This window comes from Aphelocoma coerulescens, unplaced genomic scaffold (assembly GCF_041296385.1).
Source record: "Aphelocoma coerulescens isolate FSJ_1873_10779 unplaced genomic scaffold, UR_Acoe_1.0 HiC_scaffold_183, whole genome shotgun sequence".
NCBI lineage: Eukaryota > Metazoa > Chordata > Aves > Passeriformes > Corvidae > Aphelocoma > Aphelocoma coerulescens.
The window spans coordinates 106,250-125,999 of record NW_027183531.1 but is presented as its reverse complement, the minus strand read 5'-3'; the positions used below and the strand labels follow the sequence as shown (position 1 = coordinate 125,999).

The window sequence follows — 19,750 nt, the reverse complement described above, 5'->3', positions numbered from 1 at the left end:
AATTGCATTGTTCAGTGCATTTGCTGTTTGCAGTGCAGGTCTGTGCAGTTGCAGCCACTGTTCTTTTGTTCCTTTTTACTGTGTTAAAAACAAGGTGCTGACTACATCTGAAATAGGTGTCAAATGTCAGATAATGTCACATTTTATATATATGTGTATGCATGCACGCACATTTACTAGAGTCCTGCTGGAAGATTTAGACTGTGTACTTCAGATGCCTCTCCTGGTGTTTTTTCAGGTTCTCACTAAGTGGTCAGTGTCCTGTTAACCGGCAGACACTGGCTGTTGTGTGAGCCCATTTCTGTGCTGCTGTGAGAGCCCATTTCTGTGCTGCTGTGACTTCATCTTTTATGTCAAATGTTAGGTCTGAACAGAGTGAGCTGGCTGGTTTTATTATGTATAAGGCAATATTTCTCCACTCTGAGTGCTGTATAAGCTTTTGAAGGAAAGCTTGTAAATGTCTCCGTATTTTTGGGTTTGTGCTATTTTTATAGGTGAAAACTTGTACATAAGTTGTCTGGTCTGCTGGGACTTCTGAACTACACAGATGAAAGAAGGTTATAGTTGAGTGTTTGAAATGATTATTAGGCTTATGAAAACAGCAGATTTTATCATTGTAAGTTGAATAACTAGCACTTCAACAAATCTGCTTTTTACTTAAAATTCAGGATTTGTCTGTTTAGCTGAAAATGTTAATGTTTTTGCTGTATTCTCTAGAGTCTAGCTCAGTGGTTCAGGTACAGCAAGGAATTCTTGCTAAGGCTTTTGGGATGCTAGAGGTACTATATATAGGTAATAGAATAGTTTTTTCTGACATATATAATGAAAAATTCCTGGAAAAATTAAACCAGTGCAGAGATTATAATCAGTCAACATTTCATAACTAGACTGTTATCATTTTGACCTGCTAGTAGGGGCCGTAATAGGTACTGGGACTGAAACTTAAATATTTGCGTGCATGCGTATCTGCTGTCTCCCACATGAAAAAGTTACGCAGTTGTCATGTGGAGTATGAAACCCAGGATGGATGATGGTTGGGTTTGGGGTTTTTTTAGCTGAGCTTGCATAAATTTCATGTTCATGTCCCAAACTCTCTTGACTAGTATTGCTAAAGTACAGACATCAATCCACTGTCAATTCTTGTTTGTTTCTGAAGAAAGTATAGAAGTTCAGGTTATTTTTGCCCTAGGTTTTCAAAACTGCCTCTTCCTTACTTAGTTATGGTCGCTGATCAGATGATCAAATTTGCTGTCACTGACTTGAACAGATTTTTTTCATTTTATCCTTAGTAGTGAGCTAAATGAAGCTGTTTTATTTTGTACCAAAATGGAACAGAACTAGTCTTAAAATCAGGCCTGGTGTCTCACCAACTGTGTTGTTTTAAGCTGCTGCTTCTCTTTTGTAGCGCATGTGAAATTATGTCTGTATTTCTGTTAGTTATATGATTACTGTCTTTGTTAGGTACTGAGGAAAACAAACAAGAAACCCCAAATCATACTTATGAAAGAAATAGGGCTAATTTTGGGACCTTTTAGGACATGTTTTAAGTGTAGTACCGGTTGCAGTGAAGTACTTGGGATGGAGGTTGTGTTCTACAGGTAATTGGTGAGAGTATCAGTTTGAAATAGCTGATTTATGAACAAGATGTGCAAGGAAATTTTTTCCAAGACAGGTCAGTGACATCCTTGCAAATGATGCACCATTTATAGAAGTCAGTTTAGGACTAATGGGGGCTATTAGCTTGTGCCTGATGCTGGAGAAATGTGATTATACTGATTCCAGAGTGGGTGCAGATCTGCAGCAGTAACGCCTCTGGTTTGAGATAGTAATTCCTCTCCGAAAGTGAGACAGCAGTGTGAGGAGAGCTCTGGTCCAGCATTTAAAGTGTGTGTATTTTCTAGGTTTTTTCCCATCCTGCTACACCACCTTAACTCTATATAATGGATCTTTGAACCTTTTTATTTTTACTCCTGTTTGGCCAAACCTCTGAAAAATTTCTGTGGGATTTAGTACTTAGATTTTCAAAATAATAATGGCAAAAATTACTTCAGCAACAAGATTCATAGTGGAGCAGAAGTAAGTTTTTAATGCAGTTTTTGTGCCCAATATTATTTTATTTGGTGTTTATGAGCATTAATACCTCTTTGCTGATTGAACCAAACATTAGATTTCAGTTGAAAATTGTTAGAAGAGAATTGTGAGGCTTTTTTTTAAATTAAAGGCTTTTGATTAAAGTGTAAAAAACTTTTAGGATTATTATTTTATTGTTGTTATTATTGTTACTGTCATTGTTACCCTGCTGTGCCAGAAAATCCTATAAAATCTGCTTCCTGGCATAGAATTGAACTGTGCTAGTTTCCAAGAGTTATCTTCATCTGAGATTTGATTTTTTTTTAATTTCATGAGTTTCTAGCCATTTGGATCAATCTCACCTGTAGAATTTTGAAGCTTGTGCTGTACTATACTGTGTGCATACACATTGTTTTCAGCCACTTTTTGATTGACCTCAGTGACTTTTTATCGGGTAAGAGTTCCTGCGTTATAAAAAGAAAAGAGTGTGATTTTAGAAATTAGTCAATATTGCACACAAAAGAAACGCTATTGTACTAGATTAAATATTTGTTCAGTTGAAGCATTGAGATGTAATTTCTTGTGTTGATAATTAAAACTGAATTGATTTAATTGTCAGTAAAATTAAATTTGATGTGGGATGGGTAGTCCTGATCATAGGGATTGTAGCTGGCATTCTTTTTGTTTGTTTATTGGGATTAGTTGTTTGGTCTGGGTTTTTTGTTTCTTTTGGTTTTGGCAACCTCTGTACACTGTTATCTTTTGAACTCTGAAATTCTTGTATCTTCAGGAAGTCTTATTTTGGCTATTGCTTGATACAATTTTCTTTGTCCAGCTGATGAATACTGCATGTTTTTAATCCTGAGTATGCTTTTCCTCCCCTTCAAACAATAAGCAAAATAGATTTTCATCAAATTTTAATCAAGAAAATACTTGTAAATCTCGTGAATACCTTTGTTATTCTTGGTATGGTGAAATGGATTAAAACCCCTACATTTAATTTAATTTATTTCATAACATGACTATGTGGTAGCAGTGGATTAGGCTACTTTACTTGTTCCATGCCTTTCAGCTCAATTAGTTTTTTTCCCTTTACTTCTTATTGAAGAACTGACTCAAAACTAGTACTAGGCAAATTAGAATATCCCTTTGAAATTTTGAATGAAAAGTCATTCATATAAAATGGTATTGTTGTACAGTAGTTGTTTAAGATTGCCCCTCCCCATCCTCATTCTAAGGTAATTTTCGTGCTATCATTTTGTAGATGGCTTTGATTTTTTCTTTTTCTTTCTATTAGTGTCTGCATTCAGATGTAGTTATAGCATAGGCCCATTTGTGGGTTGTGTTTGTCAATAGCTGTAACAAATACTGGGTACTTGGGCTATTTGGGAGTGGGAGAAGTTGTTTGTTTTGGGTTTTTTTGAAGTTGTACAATTGGATTTCAAAAACGGAAAGCTGTCTTTGAGCTGGCTACATTGCAGTCTTTATTATTCCCTTTTTTTCTCAATTAACTTATTTTAATGATATTTATGAAAGTGAAAATTCAGAAGTTCCTACAATTAATGCTTCAGTGTTGTTTAGATTTCTTTTGTCTCTCTTGTAATTTTAATTTCATTTTGTTGAATTCTGTCTATGTAGTCAATTGAGTTTTTCTCAAATTCTGTGCACGCTAAAGGTGTTTGTACAAGTTGCATACTTTGAGATTTTCTTTAAAGAGAAAAATCTCTTAAGTAGTGAGGAAAGCAGAACATTTCTTGCCTTATATAAGTATTGTATTTTGCAGTTCTGTGAGAGGAGAAACTACACCTAAGAGTTTTCATGTTTTCTAACAAAAAGATGTAGAATCTTGATTGATTAATTGTCGATTTTTATGTTTTTAATGCAGGGTCTCTCCTATTTCATAGACTTCTGTTTATTCTGTGAGCATGGTGATAATAGTTGGTTTAAAATATGTAGTTTGTCAAAAATGTAGATATGCCGGGAAAGCAACTAGAATTAATTTTACCTGGGTAAATCTTTACTTTTTTGAAACAGGAGATCAGCAAAATCTCGAAGCAGAAGTCCATATTCATCGAGGCACTCCAGGTCTCGTAGCAGACACAGATTGTCTAGATCCAGAAGTCGTCATTCAAGTATTTCTCCTAGTACATTGACTCTGAAGAGTAGCCTGGCTGCTGAGCTGAACAAAAACAAAAAGGCAAGAGCTGCTGAGGCAGCGAAAGCCAGTGCAAAAGCTTCCAATACTTCAACACCTACTAAGGGAAACACTGACACTGCTGTAAGCGCACCTCAAGTGAACAATGTTAAGGACCTGAAGAAAATCAAAACTGAGCATACGCCTTCTCCTACCAGCAGTGCAAATCTGAAAAACGACAAGGCAAAAGCAAAGGTCTCGCTTCCTGAAACAAAAGCCGAAAATAATTTAACTGCAGACAAAATTACTAAACAGAAGCCTGCAGCAGTGAAAGAGAATAAATCGGCTGTTGCGAAACAGCCACCAGTCCCTGTAAAAGAGAAAAGCAAACCGAATACACCAAGTGTAGTAGCCAAGGAGAAGGATCGAATTGTTGCACTACCGACCTCCACACTGCCACCCTTGCCTTTGCCTCCCACACTGCCTGAAGATAAAGAAACTGATAGGTGAGTTGTGATGGAGATTTGCTTTTGGGGTTGTTTGTTCCTTTTTATATAGTGGTTGTTGTTATTTCCTTCGGAAAATAAATATAAAACTAGATGCTGGATCAGGCCTATGCATTATTCAATTTGTTATTGCTCTTCAGTTGTTTAACTGGTGGTTATTAGTGAAGGAATTTGATCTTAAAAATAATTTAATTAGTTCTTGAAAAAAGAAGAATTTGGTCTAAGAGGAATCTTTCAATAAAAAGTCTACTAAAGAAATATTTTAAAAATTGCTGGGATATGATAGCTTTGGGACTAATGAAAGAATGCATTCAAGAATTCAAGATTTCAAGTTCGGTGTGAACATATACTTCTGGGGAAAAGTTGAATTCAGTAGCCATATGTAAAAATTCTTTATTTAGCTGGGTTTTGAAGTAAAGATTCTCTTTGAAAGGCAATTGTTTTATAGCTGGGCATTATTTTAGTGTATTTTATTTCAAAGATCAGTATTATTTTGAATATGTATGGTAGAAGTGAGGTTCATGGCTTGTCATTTGTGTTAATTTTGAAGTGTAAAAATTGGTCTGTAGTGAAGAAATTAATTTCTGTGTTCCAAGTGTCATCTGAATTTAGACTATGTTAAGTCTGTTCGTAGTCCTAGCAGAGAATATGTGCTGTGATTTGTATTGGAAAATTATGCTGTTAGAGAAGTTGTTTTTTGGTTTTACTGAAGGTGTTGCATGCCTCTCACATGTATGCAAGAAATCACCTCGCATGTAAGCCAGAAATGTTTAGCTAGAGGTGTAAACATTTCTCTTGTGTTTGCTAGTAATTTAGGTTTGTATTAGACATTGAGGGTGCATAGGAGGCCTTGGTAAATAAATACAACCTAACATAGTATTAGACAGTTACATATTTTTTTTACTAGTAAAAAAGAAATCATTTCTTGCCCTTCAGCATTAAACTCTAGCAAATGTAATAATGGTGTAGCAAAGGTATGATTGCATTTATGCTTATGACAAAGCCATCCTCTCTAGGTAAATGAGAATCCTGATACTGTGAGCAAGATTTACTGTTTTAACTAAAAACTGGTCTTAACTAGTTTTAACTAAATATGACTGGCATTGCAGTATTAATTGCAACAATATGAAATGAGATTTCATATTGAAGCTGGCTGATTGCTTCTGATTATTATTATTATTATATTTTAATGGATCACATGTTTTAAGTTAGCTAAACTGAGGAGTTAAGCTACAATTAAGTTGTGGTTCTTTCAGCACTGGGCTCATTCTCCTTTCAAAACAAAAAACCTACTGCTTGCAAACAGCTGCATTAGAAAGGTTAATGAGAAGTAATATAATGTCTTTTATGCTTTGCTTAGTTTTGCCTATAGGATGTTATAAACTTTGGATCAGAAATTACAAGTCATGATAAAGCTTAAGTCATCAAAGGAAGAAGATCAATGTTTTTAAGGGCAGAGGAGGGCAAAGGTATTTACCTTGGGCTCAGAATTACTATGGGGAAATTTTGTCAACAAAGAAGGCTTGAGCTTGATGCTATGCAGAACTCTCTGGTTCCTTCAGTAAGAATCTCATAAACCCACAAATAACCAACCTAAGGGAACATCAATGTTGCAACCTCACAGTATAGGTTAGCTGAAAAGGAAAATTGTCCTGGTTGTCAATGATGTGTGATTTAGCAGACCTGAAAAAAAAGGCTGCTCTTGGCTGCCTCTATTTTCATGTGCCACTTTTAAAATCTGTTTCAGAGCCTTTCATATGTTATGCTTTCATTCGTATTGAAAATTTTGGGGAAAAATTATGAGAGAAATACTAATATATGAACTTCAAAACAAGAGTTTCTTATTGCCATCCACTGCACGAAGGCGGTTTATTCTTTTTAGCATGTTAACCATTATGTTTGTGATGAGGGCAGTCTATGCTTCCTTGTGATTCTTCTTTAAAATGGGGCAGTGGCAGTTTGGGAAGTGGTAAAAGACATAAAAGCGTTCAGTTTTCACAGAGAAGCATAAACATATGCAAAACTGGAATGCTTTGCATATGTAAGGATTACTAATTGCAAGAAAAGTAAGAAAAATTGTATGCATTCTCCATTATGGGAGTTGGCAATATCTTTCCATTTAGAGAAGTTCCTGCTTTATCTATGAAACTAAGCAGGTAAGAAGTTGTAGAAAAACCTTCACAGAGAAGGATGAATAGTGTGATTTGGCAAATGCAGCTAACTTGGAAAATGTCCCCTCAAAGCATGACTTAAGTTTTATTAATACAGTGACAGAAATTAAGAGTGAATTCTGTATGAGAGTGCTGTAGGGGAGAAACAATTATGTAATTATATAAAGTTTAGAGATGGTCGTGGCTTTAAAGTTAATGCAGTAGCTGAATGAATCTAGCTAAACTAAAAGAAGATCTGATAAAATGGAACCATGTACTTAAGAAAAAAAGTCCTGCAGCAGTTATGCTTCCCCATTAGAATGGGAAGAGCATCTCTTAAGATAATTGTGTAATTGTTAAAAGAATACATTGCTGTACATGTGTTTGGGGATTTTTCTCAAGACAGAGATGGACGGTTAGTATCTGTTACCTAATTATGGTTGGTTAAAAATCAGGTATCAGTAACCTATGTCAGAAAAACATTGTCATTTTTTCATCTGATTTTTTTTTTCCCACTTGATATGCATGCTGATCACTAGAAATGTGTTGAATATGGAGTGTTTCAGCAGAAGTATGCAATTAGAATTTGTAAATGAGGTGACGTGAACAGCCTTGTAATGCCCTGCAGTGTTAATGTAAGCATGGAGCTCATTATCTATGGAGACCAGTTTTAGAGAGAACTGGATTAGTTAGATCTTCTCTCTTATATGAGAAGTCAGAGTACAGGTTTTACCACTATACTTCTGATATCTGGCAGCACCTGAGCTCTAAATGTTTTTAATAGTCTAGGCCATAAGCTTGGAAAGAAGCTTCTGTGGCAGAAGTCTGGCCTGGTAAGGCTCCCTGTGTCATCTGACCTCAGCTTTCGCCCAAAAAGGTCTGATTTCACAGTTCTGTAGAATTGTGGTAGTTAACTGTGCATCTTCCAAAGAGCTATTTGAGAGTCATTTATCCAAGTCCTGCAAATTTTAAGAGGAGAGATTTCAAATGTTGGTGCATTGACAGTCTAGAATGTATTTTTTTAAAAAAATAATTCTGATAAGTTTTCCTTTTATGCTAATATTCCACTATCTTCAACTTACTAGCAAATTGTGGGTTTTTTTTAATAGTTTGAGAGAGAATCTTTCAGTGAAGTCAGTTAAAGAAACGGAGAAGAAACTTCGCCATCTGCTTGCAGACTTGCCACTTCCACCTGAGTTGCCTGGAGGAGCTGAGGTACCCAAAAGTCCTGAAGAAAAGAAACCAGCAGTTCAGTTACATAGCAAGAGAAGACCAAAGTATGTTTATTAAACTTTTTTTAAAGCTTATCAAGCAAGTAGGAATGATAATAGTTTCTTTAAAATATATTCTTGTCAAAAGAGTTCTACTTTTTAATAATATTTTTAATATTAATGTGGCTTGACTCAAACGTCATGGTTTATTGCCACTTAATGGTAATAAGACAGTTAATTAATAATGTCTCAAATAGTTAGTGTTGAGGGTGTCTTCAGAGTTAAGACAATGCCTAGATATACTAGCTGTAGTCTTAAAAATGTTTGTTGCTTTCTAGAATATGTGGACCACGACATGGTGAAACGAAAGAAAAAGAAATAGACTGGGGAAAGCGCTGTGTGGATAAATTTGATATCATTGGTATTATTGGTGAAGGCACTTATGGACAAGTTTACAAAGCCAGAGACAAAGATACAGGTAAGTTAAAAAAAAGTAAATGTAATCCTGCAATTTTACATGACCAAGATGGTTTTGGTTTTTGTTTAAGTAAAATCTGTGGTATTCTGCCCTCTCATGTTTGGAAGGATTTTAGTTGTTGGTGTGTTTAGTTTTAAGTCTATCATTTGTCTAAATCAGAAATTACTGTTTGCTGCATTGGAAAATTGTTTATCTGTAAAGCTTTGGCTGAAATCAATCCGAGTAGTCTTAAATTCTAATTCTTATTTCTTGAGTTTTGATGCTCTGTATAAAGTTGAACTAGTAAAGAAGAGAGGCTAAATATCCTAGGGAAACTAAATGTCACCCTAGACAGGATGACAGTCAAACAGCAATGAAGTTTGTAAAGGGATGTAACTGTGAAAGAAGCTATGCATAAAACTTGGTCGTCGTTTGTACTCCAGTAGTCAGTAGTTCATAGTAGGAAGAGAATCTGCTGCTGTGCAACACAGCCCTGAAGAGTTGCATGTGGGGGGTTCTTGCAGTATAACTGGCTTTACAACAGTGACATTATTTTTTAATTTCTTGTGAAACTACTGCTGAAATGAGCAAGCAGTCACCACTAGCATACATAGTATTGTCACTACATCTAAATAGATGATCCAAATTCTTTATATATGCAGTATGCTGTGTGATTGTTTTATGCTCAGTTAGTAGTTCTTTCTATGACTGCTTGCCCTTCTGGCTTATTTGTGCATGCTTTGAATGCTGGACAGTTTTCTACTTCAGCAGTAACTGAATCCCATAGGACCACATACCAACCTCAGTTCCTTCTTTCTGATCTCCTGAAGAATAAGCAGTGTCATTATAATTCCTTCTTCATTCTTTACCTGTCTTTGTCTCAGTTTGCAAACTTTAGTTCTAGTTGAACTGTCACAGGTTTTTACCTCTACCTTGAGAACCTTTGCAAATCATTGTTAGGATCTCCTGGGATTCTCTTCTTTGCACATTTGCATTTTAATCCTGCCATAACCATATTGCCTCTTTGGCAAACTTCAGGTTATTTGTGTGTCACAGTCTTAACCTCCCATAGAAGTTGTTGCTTTCTGCATTGACTGGGTCTGTACAGATACAGCAAGCAAATCTGTTAGCTTTAGATTCAAATCCTGTGTGGAGAGTGGCATTATGTCCTTTGAGATACCTTAGAAGAAGCTGTGTAATGGACTTTCAGAGCAAGTGGTTGTGTGTGCTGGAATGTGATCTACTGTGAGTGTGTCATATAAGTTAGAGTAGGGTAAGTAGTTTTTAGGACTAACAAAGATATCTGGGCTGTCAATAAACTTCCCAGACACACAAATAAACTTCCAAGAACAAAATGATTGAACTAGCATATGTAATCTGTAGACATCCTCCATCATGCGTGGATCATGTTCCTGCCGTTTTGTAGAATCCAGTTTGATCCAGACCACCCTGCAGTAAAATAATAAGGGAAAAATCTCCTCACTGTAAAAATGGCAGTGCCACTTATGCTTGTAGAAAGTATGCTAATTAATTTGAGAACTCTTTAGTGATCTGCCTCATATCTTGAACTGCGTAGTATTTCTGGCTAGGTATATGCGTTCTTATCTGTGGTGATGTAGTATTAAGAAATCCAGAGCAGTCACAGGCCTCTGCTGATGATCGCTCTTTACTGGTAGACATGGTGTAGAATGTCGGGATATGTGAGTGAGTTGTGCAGGAGGAAGAAGGATGATAGCCCTTACAGTGTGTAGCTGAAAATTCTCATTTGTAGTTTTGCTTCTCTCTGTGGTGCTGATTTCTGTTCAGCATAGTGCTTGGTGCAAGCATCAGGGTTTTAAAAAACAAACATACCAGTCAATACTAAATCCCATGTTTTGGTTGCTAATCTTAATGGGTTTATTTACATTTTCTCTTAGGGGAAATGGTAGCACTGAAGAAAGTACGTCTGGATAATGAAAAGGAAGGGTTTCCAATTACAGCTATTCGAGAGATTAAGATTCTTCGACAGCTTAATCATCAAAGCATTATCAACATGAAGGAAATAGTGACAGATAAGGAAGATGCTTTGGACTTCAAGAAGGACAAAGGTATGTATGCTAACAGGGTGGCTCTTTCTGGACCTGTTCTTAATGTGATAGTCTGCTATGCTGGATTTGAAGTTACGCTTCATTAAAAAATATGTTTGCAAGTTGTGATGATGAGGGATTTTAATTTTGATTTAAATACTATAAGAAGTTGCTTATTTAACTCAGCTATGCCTTTTGCTTATAGAAACATTCTGTGCAAATATTTTGTGGGATAAAAAATGTATTGCTTGATTCTGGTTTTGCTGTAGAGCAACAGATGTTTTACTCCTTGACACCCATGGATTAGGGAGGCCAGCAATAATAGGAGGCTCTTAATTGTGAGTTTTTTTAACTTTTTTTTTTTTTTTTAGTACTTTCTCATACCATTAGAGTATAATAGACTGAATGCTGAAGAGATGTTTTTCATTTTAGGCCTTGGTTTTATTTGGATTGTTCTTCAGTTACTTTTTTAATGATTGAGCATGTGTGTTTTGAGGGCTAAGAGAAGAGTAAATTAAAAGAATGAAAAGCAAGACTTGTATAGTGGTAGTGTTCTTCCCCAAATAGAAGACATGCAGACTTCTACTCTTCTGGTTCCTTCAGTTTTAAGTCTGTCTTGTTTGAATTGCTTCAACCTTCTTAGTCCAGAGAATCAAGCAGAGTGAAAATCGTGCTGTGTTGTTGCTTGGTACTTCTGATATTGGAATGGTATCTTGCCACTGGAGGCATTTCATTTTAGGTCTAGGTGTTGAAAACCTATCATTTTGGGGGTATTTTAGTGTCTTCTGGGCAATTTCTTACATAGTTTGGCTTAGGAGAGTGCTTGGAATGTGGTACGTGTCCTTCTTCCCTGCTCTCCCTCCCTGAGTTTCTATACAGCATGCCCAGCAGCAGTGCAGGTAGAAAATGCTGTATGTACTGCATGGCCAGCTGAAACACCAGGTGATGTGATGATTCAGAAGGTGGATATCAAGCAGGAATTAGTTTGGATTTTTTTCCTAGCATCTTTAGAGAGTATAATTCTCAAAGAGTATACAGCACTGCCATGCTTTTTTAAAATTGTGTTTAAAAGTGGGAAGTATCTAGCAAGAGTTTCTTGAGAGTTGTGCAGGTTCAGTGGTCAGGCCCCACTCAAAATCCTGGCAGTCTGCAACAGCCAGTTTAGTCTTTGTATGTGAATCTTGCACTAAGTTTTAATTAGGTCTAACCTACTTGGCTAATGAGACCACACTGAGTCTTGACTTGATACTTAATGACTCATTAATGAATTTTCTTTCTTTCTGTTTAGTGCCGTGTTTAGAATTGAATAGTAAATTACTTTTTTTGTACTTCAAACTGTGTGTTTTCAAATGTTTTTTTTTTTGTCCAGGTCTGTATTTGTGCTTTTGATAATACTTTTGATTCAATTTCTTTTTCTTATTTAACAGCATATTAAAATAACTACATTTTCAGAAAATTTACAAGGACACGGGCTTCTCTGGAGATGCTAGAATAGAACTAATTTTTGATAGTTGAGTAAGTTCTGATAGTTTCTTGAAAACATTGGCAGGACAATGAGACTGCTGTTATATCTTGTCTGTGTAAAGATGGAAGTTGTGGGTTTTTTTAGGCACTGTATTCTGTATTTCTCTAATTAGTAGTTCATTGTGGGATAGGGATTTATAGCTGAGTTGCGGCCAAATGTAGTCTGTGCAGGGAACGAATGCAAGTGGGAGGATATTCAGTCATTTTCACAGTAAAGTGTTGCAAATGCAAAAGTAGGATGCTTAACAAGGAAGGGTTAGAAAAGTGGTAGTGATATCTTACAACGGGTAGAGCTTAAAAGCAGGGTGTTTTGCCCATATGATGAACATGCTTATGTTTAATGTATGTTACATGCTTACCATAGCTTTGAAATACGACTTGGAAAACCTTGCTGATATCCCACTTGTAAGAGTAGGGAATGAGAACATTTTTGCTGTCACATATTTTTCTAGTTAGTATGAGTGAAGTTAATTTTGTTTCTAAAGCGGTGTATCATATCCTGACATAGTACTCATCTGCTTTTTCACTTAAGACAGTGTGGGTTTTTTTTTTTTTTGGTTGGATCTCAGTAGTTTAATATACAGTACATTCAGTTTCCTGACAGTAATGTAAGTGTTGGGCCCACTTTACAGAGCTTGATTTAAGGATGCTTTTTAAGATAGTAGCATTGGACTGCAAGCCGGCAATGGCGTGGTTTGTGCAACTTTGTCCCAATATTTTCAGCTGCATTACATGTTTTTAAGTGACATACGCAAAAGTTTGGAAAAGAGAGGATTACTGGTTCCCCATGTTAAAGTCTGTCTCAGTATTTTCAACATCTTTTTATTTTCAAAGAAAATGGAAGAAATTATATCTGTGTTTTATCCTGGCCAGCTTGGACTATAAATTTAAAGACAAGGAAGAGCTTTGATAGATAGTATTGGTTTTCTTCTTTCTGTACTAACCATTAGAAAAAGAAGTGTCACACACTGGAGCAGTGTGTTACAAATTTTCTAAGTGCATTTCTCTCCATCAGTGGAAGTTGGCACCTTAGGCAGCATAATTGTATGGGTTGGGCATATACAAAGCAGAGTGGGTGATACATGGTCTGTATACTGAAGATCAGAAGTTTTTAACTTTGCAATCTTCATTATGCATGAGATGTGCTTGATGATAAAGTTGGAGAATGGCATTACTGATTACTAATTGGTAATGTAACATCTTGATTCTCAGGCACAATCCTGACAGGCAAAAGGTGTGTGTTGGGTGTGGCCACAAGGGATATCCATTTTGTATGTTTCTTGTGTAGGCTTTTCCCACCTTCTCATCATTCAGAAGGAGATAGGTGAACGCACAAACTTAGGGATGGGAACTCGTGACTCCAAGGTTGTATTCAGTCTTTCATGTGTTGAGCCACTTTATTAGTTATAAAATGAATTATTGGGAAAACACCCTTCTCAGTTTGGGCTGTTGTCAGTTCTGGTTTTTTTTGCTTAGTGAGTGTATCATTTATATGACTTTGGTGTATATCTTTTTACTTTGGGCACTTCAGATGGTTCTTCAGTTCTCAATTGCCTCTAACAGCTGTAAGATGTTTTGCAAGTGCTCAACTGTCTAGCTATGGGATTGACATGATCTCTTTTTACTAAGCAAATGGAAAATGCCTTAGCTTTTGTTGCTGTGAATGTAAACACAGTAAATGTACTGCCTGACATCCCTTCCTCCTTTTGATTGGGATAGGCATTTTTGCTAACCTGAGGGAGGATGTAAAACTTGACATGGAGACCAGTAATAAAAGATCAGGTTAACATTGCAGCTTGGGGTTTTTTCTGAGTTTTGTGTGTGTGAATTACTTTTTTATGTATGTGTATTTCTGTAATTAAATTTAAGATCTAAGTTTGCTTTAGATTATATTTTGAATTGATTTGCAGTACAAATGAGCAAACTTTTTTTAGGCATGAAATTGGTATTTATATTGACAGTACTGTAGTACAGGAGAACACTGACTTCAGTACACAGTAACCTGTACATAGTAACATTCTCACAGCCATCAGGAAGTACTTATTCTAAAATCTTGTGGTTTGGGAGGAGCCTGTGAGAGAAGTCATGTAGTCAGCATTACATGGTAGCTAGTTTTGTCTGTGTTTCCTCGGAAGTTGAGTAAAAGCAGAGATCCAAATTTCAGAAACCTCTAATGCTCTATAGTTTGCCTTGCTGCTCCCAAAATAGCTGATAGAAACTTACCCAAATAGTTTTCATGCTAGAGCTAAGTTACCAGCAATAGTGTGACTGCTTAAGTAGTGCTTCCCATTTATGTGTGCTGTACTGGGCTTTGGTCTGGAATGAGTGCAGACCTAATTGTGTGGCTTTTCAACCTGATGTATGTCAAAATGAGAACAATCTCTTGAGTATTAATCAAAGATTTTTGGTTTTGGTTTAGTTGTTCGGGGTTTTTTTTTCTTATTTCCCTGTATTACATGAGGAAACAAGGACACTATTTACTCCCAGGGCTTCTGTATGCCCTTGGCTTGTATCCCTGTTTCAGAATATATGTGGAGTTCCTGCAAGAGGAAAATGCAGTTGAACTTGAAAGGGGAGAATAACACTGTCATTAAATAGAAACTTAATATTGGGTGAAAATGTAAAAAAATAGTATAGCAGCAATGTTTTCTTTAGTCTTAAGGTGATTAATTCAGTAGGTATGGCTATATTTGTTGTTCTGGAAATTAGAAAATGGATTAATAAAACCTGAGTCAAAAGAAAAGGCAAATGTCTATTGAAGGAACTTTAAGGAACTTCAAGGAATTGGTGGACAATTTCTTCTTTAGTTTTCAAGTTGTGGTTGATAAAATCCTGTTTAAAACTCTTGAAATAGTATATTGTGAGTACTGGAAGAGAAATGTTAAGGAAATAAAAGAGTAAATGTAATCTCATTATATTTAATCAATCAAGGGGAAGAATCTATGTATTGCATAGAAGAAGCTGGAGGAGGCTTAATAGGAAAATGAAAATCTGATGGAGTCTCATTTTGAAAACTGAGTACAGAACAAATGCTGGAAACCTGTTTCACAACTCAGCATTGTATGTACTATGCACTGAACGAGGCAGGGATACTGGGATTTGTTTAAAGCATTTCTGTATTTCAAGATACTATCGTAATGAATTTATACCAGAATTGAATTTAAATTTGCATGTAATAAGGCATTTCTGGTCTCCTGGTTCCTCTAATCTTTATCTGATCAGGTATTTTGAGAAACACTGAACACTTTTCCTATTAATTACATTTGGAAAACTTGCTTAAAGGCCATCATCTATGGAGGCTTTTGGATCATTTTTCCTTGCACCACCACCCTCCCCTTCCAGTCTGAAGCACTTTATCTGTGGGAACAAGTGATATCCTGTTTTGTTGGGTCTTTGTGATTTGAAGACAGTCCAAAGAAATCCAGAGCCTGCCTGTGTCACAAAAACGCAAAGTATGTTTTGTTAGGATTTTTTGGCCTCTCAGAAAATCCACTGTTTATTGCAGATCATTAGTGCCATGTGTTGTCGAGTTACCTCTCTTGTATGCATACCTTTACTGCATTATACCCCAGCTCATTTTGTGTTAAGAAACTGCTTCTGTTAAAGCTCCATGACTTGAAACATATGACCAAGAGGACCAGATGTGTTAATCCTTTAATTATTCTAAATTGGTACCTCACTTGCTGAACCCCATCAGTCTTAACTGACAAAATGGTCAGAAAGGTGGATTTTTCTAAGTGCAAACAAAAGGAGTAAGGTGAAGGTTATTTCCATCCATGTGAATCTCCTTTATTTATTGTGTACCTCTGACAGATTCAGCTGCTCTCTCTTATCCCATATTCAGAAATAGGCAGTGTTCCTACTGTTCAACTGTTCCAGCTGCTGCTCTGTCAACATGCAGTGACAATAAGGTTTCTGATGATCTCAGCAGATGAAGGAAAGTAGATGAGCTGTGTGGTGTTAGTAAAGGAAATGAGGCACCTAGGACACAACCCCTCTGTTAGTGTTTTGTTGCAGCATATGGAAATGGACTGTAGGCTTTCTCCCACCCCACAGGTGGGAAGTGCAGGTCTTTAACACAACAGCAGTAAGATGAGGAACTTTAAAGTCAAGTAAGTAATTCTGAGTTCATTTGAATTGCATGCACTTTTCTGTGAGAGAGCTTTAGGTGTTTTTATGACACTGCTTCCCAGAATGGGGACTGGGCAAAGCTAGCATCAAGCAAAATGTGATTTTAAAATGTAACCTCCAAGTTATGAAATGTTTTGCCCTCATAAAAGAAGAAACTGTTATTTTTTCTGTTATGTTTTCCTTTTTTGAGAAATGGATATTTGTGCAGCACTTGTTTTGATCGAACTAAAGTATGGTGTGAACTTGAACTCATACTAAGCTGCAGTAAACGCACTTCTGCCTGTGCACCGTTCATTTGTGATGTCTTCTGTGACTGTTTTCTTCTTCCTGAATGACTAGCTGCTTTCCCTTTTATGGAGGATTAATTCCCCCAACGTACTGAAAAGAGATGAAGATCTGAAAGTAGCAGGTGGAATAACGTAACAATTTTGTTGGTGGAAACTACAGATTTCTGTCATAAAAGGGCACCATGTTTGTCTAGGAATAAATTAACAGGAGTTCCACTTCAGTTTGCTTGATAACTTTTTTGCAGCTACAGTCACTTCCAAATATAGCTTGAGTAATACTGAAAATCAGGTTTGAATGGTAAGATTGCCAAGGTTATTAGACTAATTTTCATAGTTTCTTGTAATGGATGAAGAAGACTACCAGTTTTACTTAAAAAAAAAAAAAACAAAAACGTAGTTAGGAAATAGGCAAGAATGCAGAAGTGTAACGAATCTGTGCATTTGCTCTTGATCTCATAAGGAAGGAATATTTAGCATTTATACTGTTTCAGTGTATGTTTCTTAATAAGAGTTGCAGAGTGTCAATAATCAGATGTCACCTCCCAGGTACTAGTCTACTTTGTTTATGAGTCTTGTCTATTGCTGTCAGCTTTCCTTCTTGCATAAGGGTACCAATTGTGATTGCTGGTTATAAATAGCAGTGAAAAAATCCTGGGAGTTAGTGACAGAGCAGGAAATTGCTCAAGGCACAGATCCTGCTTTGCATATAAACAAGAGGTCTCTGTTCAGCTGTTCTCACTAAACAGTTCTACAGTCAGTCTTTCTCCTTGTCATGTACACACATGCAGCCGGCTGCCATGACAGAGTTAACTTTCTCTTGTACTCCATATCAAGAAAGTACCAAGATTCACTGGTATTCATTCAGTTTTGTTGAACTGACATCCTCTGAAGGATTATTCTGACACTGCAGCATTAATATCAGGTGTTTTGTTTCGAGGCATTTTAAAATATGTCATGGTTCATACTTCAGCAGTCGTCGTTGAAGTAGATCTAACAACAGATTGCCAGCTATCTAGTTTGAAAAGACCAAGATTAGGAGCCTCTGTGCTGTTCTGTGTTGAACGGGTGAACTGGATTGGTGAACTTAGTTATGCAAATAGTAACACAGCAGACTTTTGATTATTCATAGCTCTTAATACTTCCTTCTCTCCTTGTGAAGTGACGGGATTGTGTTGTACCTGCTTGATTCACCTCCTATTTCACCCCCTCTTGTACACAACAGTAGCGGTATTTTATGATAAGTATTTTGCTTTCTCTGTATAACATACAACAGGACAAAAAGACCTAAATCAAAAACAGTGAGCTTCTTGAATGTCTTATGCAATGGCCTGTGGTTTAGCTGATGTATGCTGATCGTTGTTACAAGTTTAACACTTACTGTATGAGTAATCTTATTCCTCAATAGCAGATGGATCTAGCATTCTTTTTTCCCTTTTCAGCTACTAAACAAGAAAAGGAGTCAGTTAATCAGAATGTGGCCATGTGTGTATGGCTTCTGTCAAGCTGACTTCTCTTTATTGCTCCAAGACTTTGACTAGTTTCTGAGTTGAAACTTATTTAGGAGCAAGAACATGTAACGAGTTCTTGTTGGGCAGAAGCTATGTCTAGTGGTGGGTTTAAGGAGGTGCTTTTGGAAATGCAAGGTAGACAGACCCACTTGAATGTGGTTTCTGCATGGCTCCTTTCGCTCTGCAGGGGCTGCATTGTTCTGTGTCCCAGAGTGAAGAAAGGAAAGAATGAAGTACTAAAAAGTTGATTGTACTGGGAATGGTTGTTTTGGAGATTGGTTATTGCTGCTTCTGAAGCACTCAGCACTTTTCCTCTTTAAGAGTGCTTATATGTATCAAAGAGCCTTGGCTTTAATAGCTTTATTGTAAAATTATACAGGCTAACATGAGATAACACCACATTCTCTTGTGCTTAATGTATGCATGTGGCAACTTAAAATATGAAGTCTGTCTTTGCAGAGCTGCTGTTACAATAGGTTAGTTCTGCTTTCTCATTTTGTCCTGTCTTACAGGTATTTTTAGTCTGAGAAGGGCAGTCCTATTTCTGATCCAGTTGCACAGAAATCTTAAAAAAAATTAATCACTGAGTCATGACAGATGAACAATAATGCACAACAATTCTTGTACATATTTTGTTTCTAGATTTCTCTCAAAACTTTATGTAGGTAATATTAGCACAGTTAATTTTTTTGTGAAATAAAATGGATGGAGATTGAGAGCTGTAGGGAGAATACATGTTCGTGTAGACTAAAGCACTGTGTGGTAACATTATACTTCTTTTCACAAACATTTGACTAGTATAATTGTTTATATGGAACAGCAATTTATTAAAACTTTTTACTGTACTATATTACATTTAACATGAGATACAGCCATAAATACTGCAGAAAATGTAAGCAGTTGTATGAAAAATGCTTCTGATTTTAAAAAGTAAGCAACAGCAATGCTTTGGACTGCTGTTAAATCAGTTTTTCTCTCAGTGTTTCTCCTACCTTTTCCCTTTCTTTTTGTAGGTGCATTTTACCTGGTATTTGAATATATGGACCATGACTTGATGGGACTGCTGGAATCTGGTTTAGTTCATTTTAATGAAAATCATATTAAATCTTTTATGAGACAGCTGATGGAGGGCTTGGCCTATTGCCACAAGAAGAACTTTTTGCACAGAGATATCAAATGTTCCAATATTCTGTTAAATAACAGGTATGGATATTACTTAAAAGTACATAACAAAAATTGTATATTAACATCTTTATATCATTCTTTTACTCTTCACAGTTCACCTGACTAGAGTCATTAGCAAAACTTACTTTTTAAATTGTCTAGTTTCTTTAAGATCAATGGCAAAATAATGTTCCTGCTTAACACTGGAGCCTGCAGCTGTGTATTAAACTTAATCTGTGTTAAAAGAGAAGACTCAAGTTTAATCCTGTTAAGTCAGAGTATTGGGGGAAAATTATCTGCCTTCAAATATATTAAAATGGAATTGTAGGATGTAAGTGTTTGATGTGTATTCTTTCTGCCATCTCATTTCAAGATCGAAGTGTGGCTAGACTGTTTCTTCGTGACAGTTCTGAGGTCCTTGTTGTCATCAGTCCAGATAATGCTTTAAAAGAATATTTGATCAGGCATGTTCAGACATGCCTTAACTTACAGTTATTGCTATAATCAAAGAGGGAGAATAATTTGTTTCTTACTGCTTTAAT

At 36.2% G+C, this 19,750-nt stretch overlaps 1 protein-coding gene across 3 annotated transcripts in view; it reads left to right on the top strand.

Annotated features, from left to right (window-relative positions):
• The window catches only part of LOC138101027 (cyclin-dependent kinase 13-like), a 44,817-nt gene that overhangs the window by 7,764 nt on the left and 17,303 nt on the right, over positions 1 to 19,750 (top strand). For all 3 annotated transcript variants that reach the window (XM_068998863.1, XM_068998864.1, XM_068998862.1), the window contains exons 2-6: positions 4,105 to 4,710; positions 7,970 to 8,137; positions 8,410 to 8,549; positions 10,445 to 10,615; positions 19,058 to 19,247. In XM_068998863.1, the coding sequence (XP_068854964.1) occupies positions 4,105 to 4,710; positions 7,970 to 8,137; positions 8,410 to 8,549; positions 10,445 to 10,615; positions 19,058 to 19,247 (1,275 nt within the window). The remainder of the gene's footprint in view (positions 1 to 4,104; positions 4,711 to 7,969; positions 8,138 to 8,409; positions 8,550 to 10,444; positions 10,616 to 19,057; positions 19,248 to 19,750) is intronic.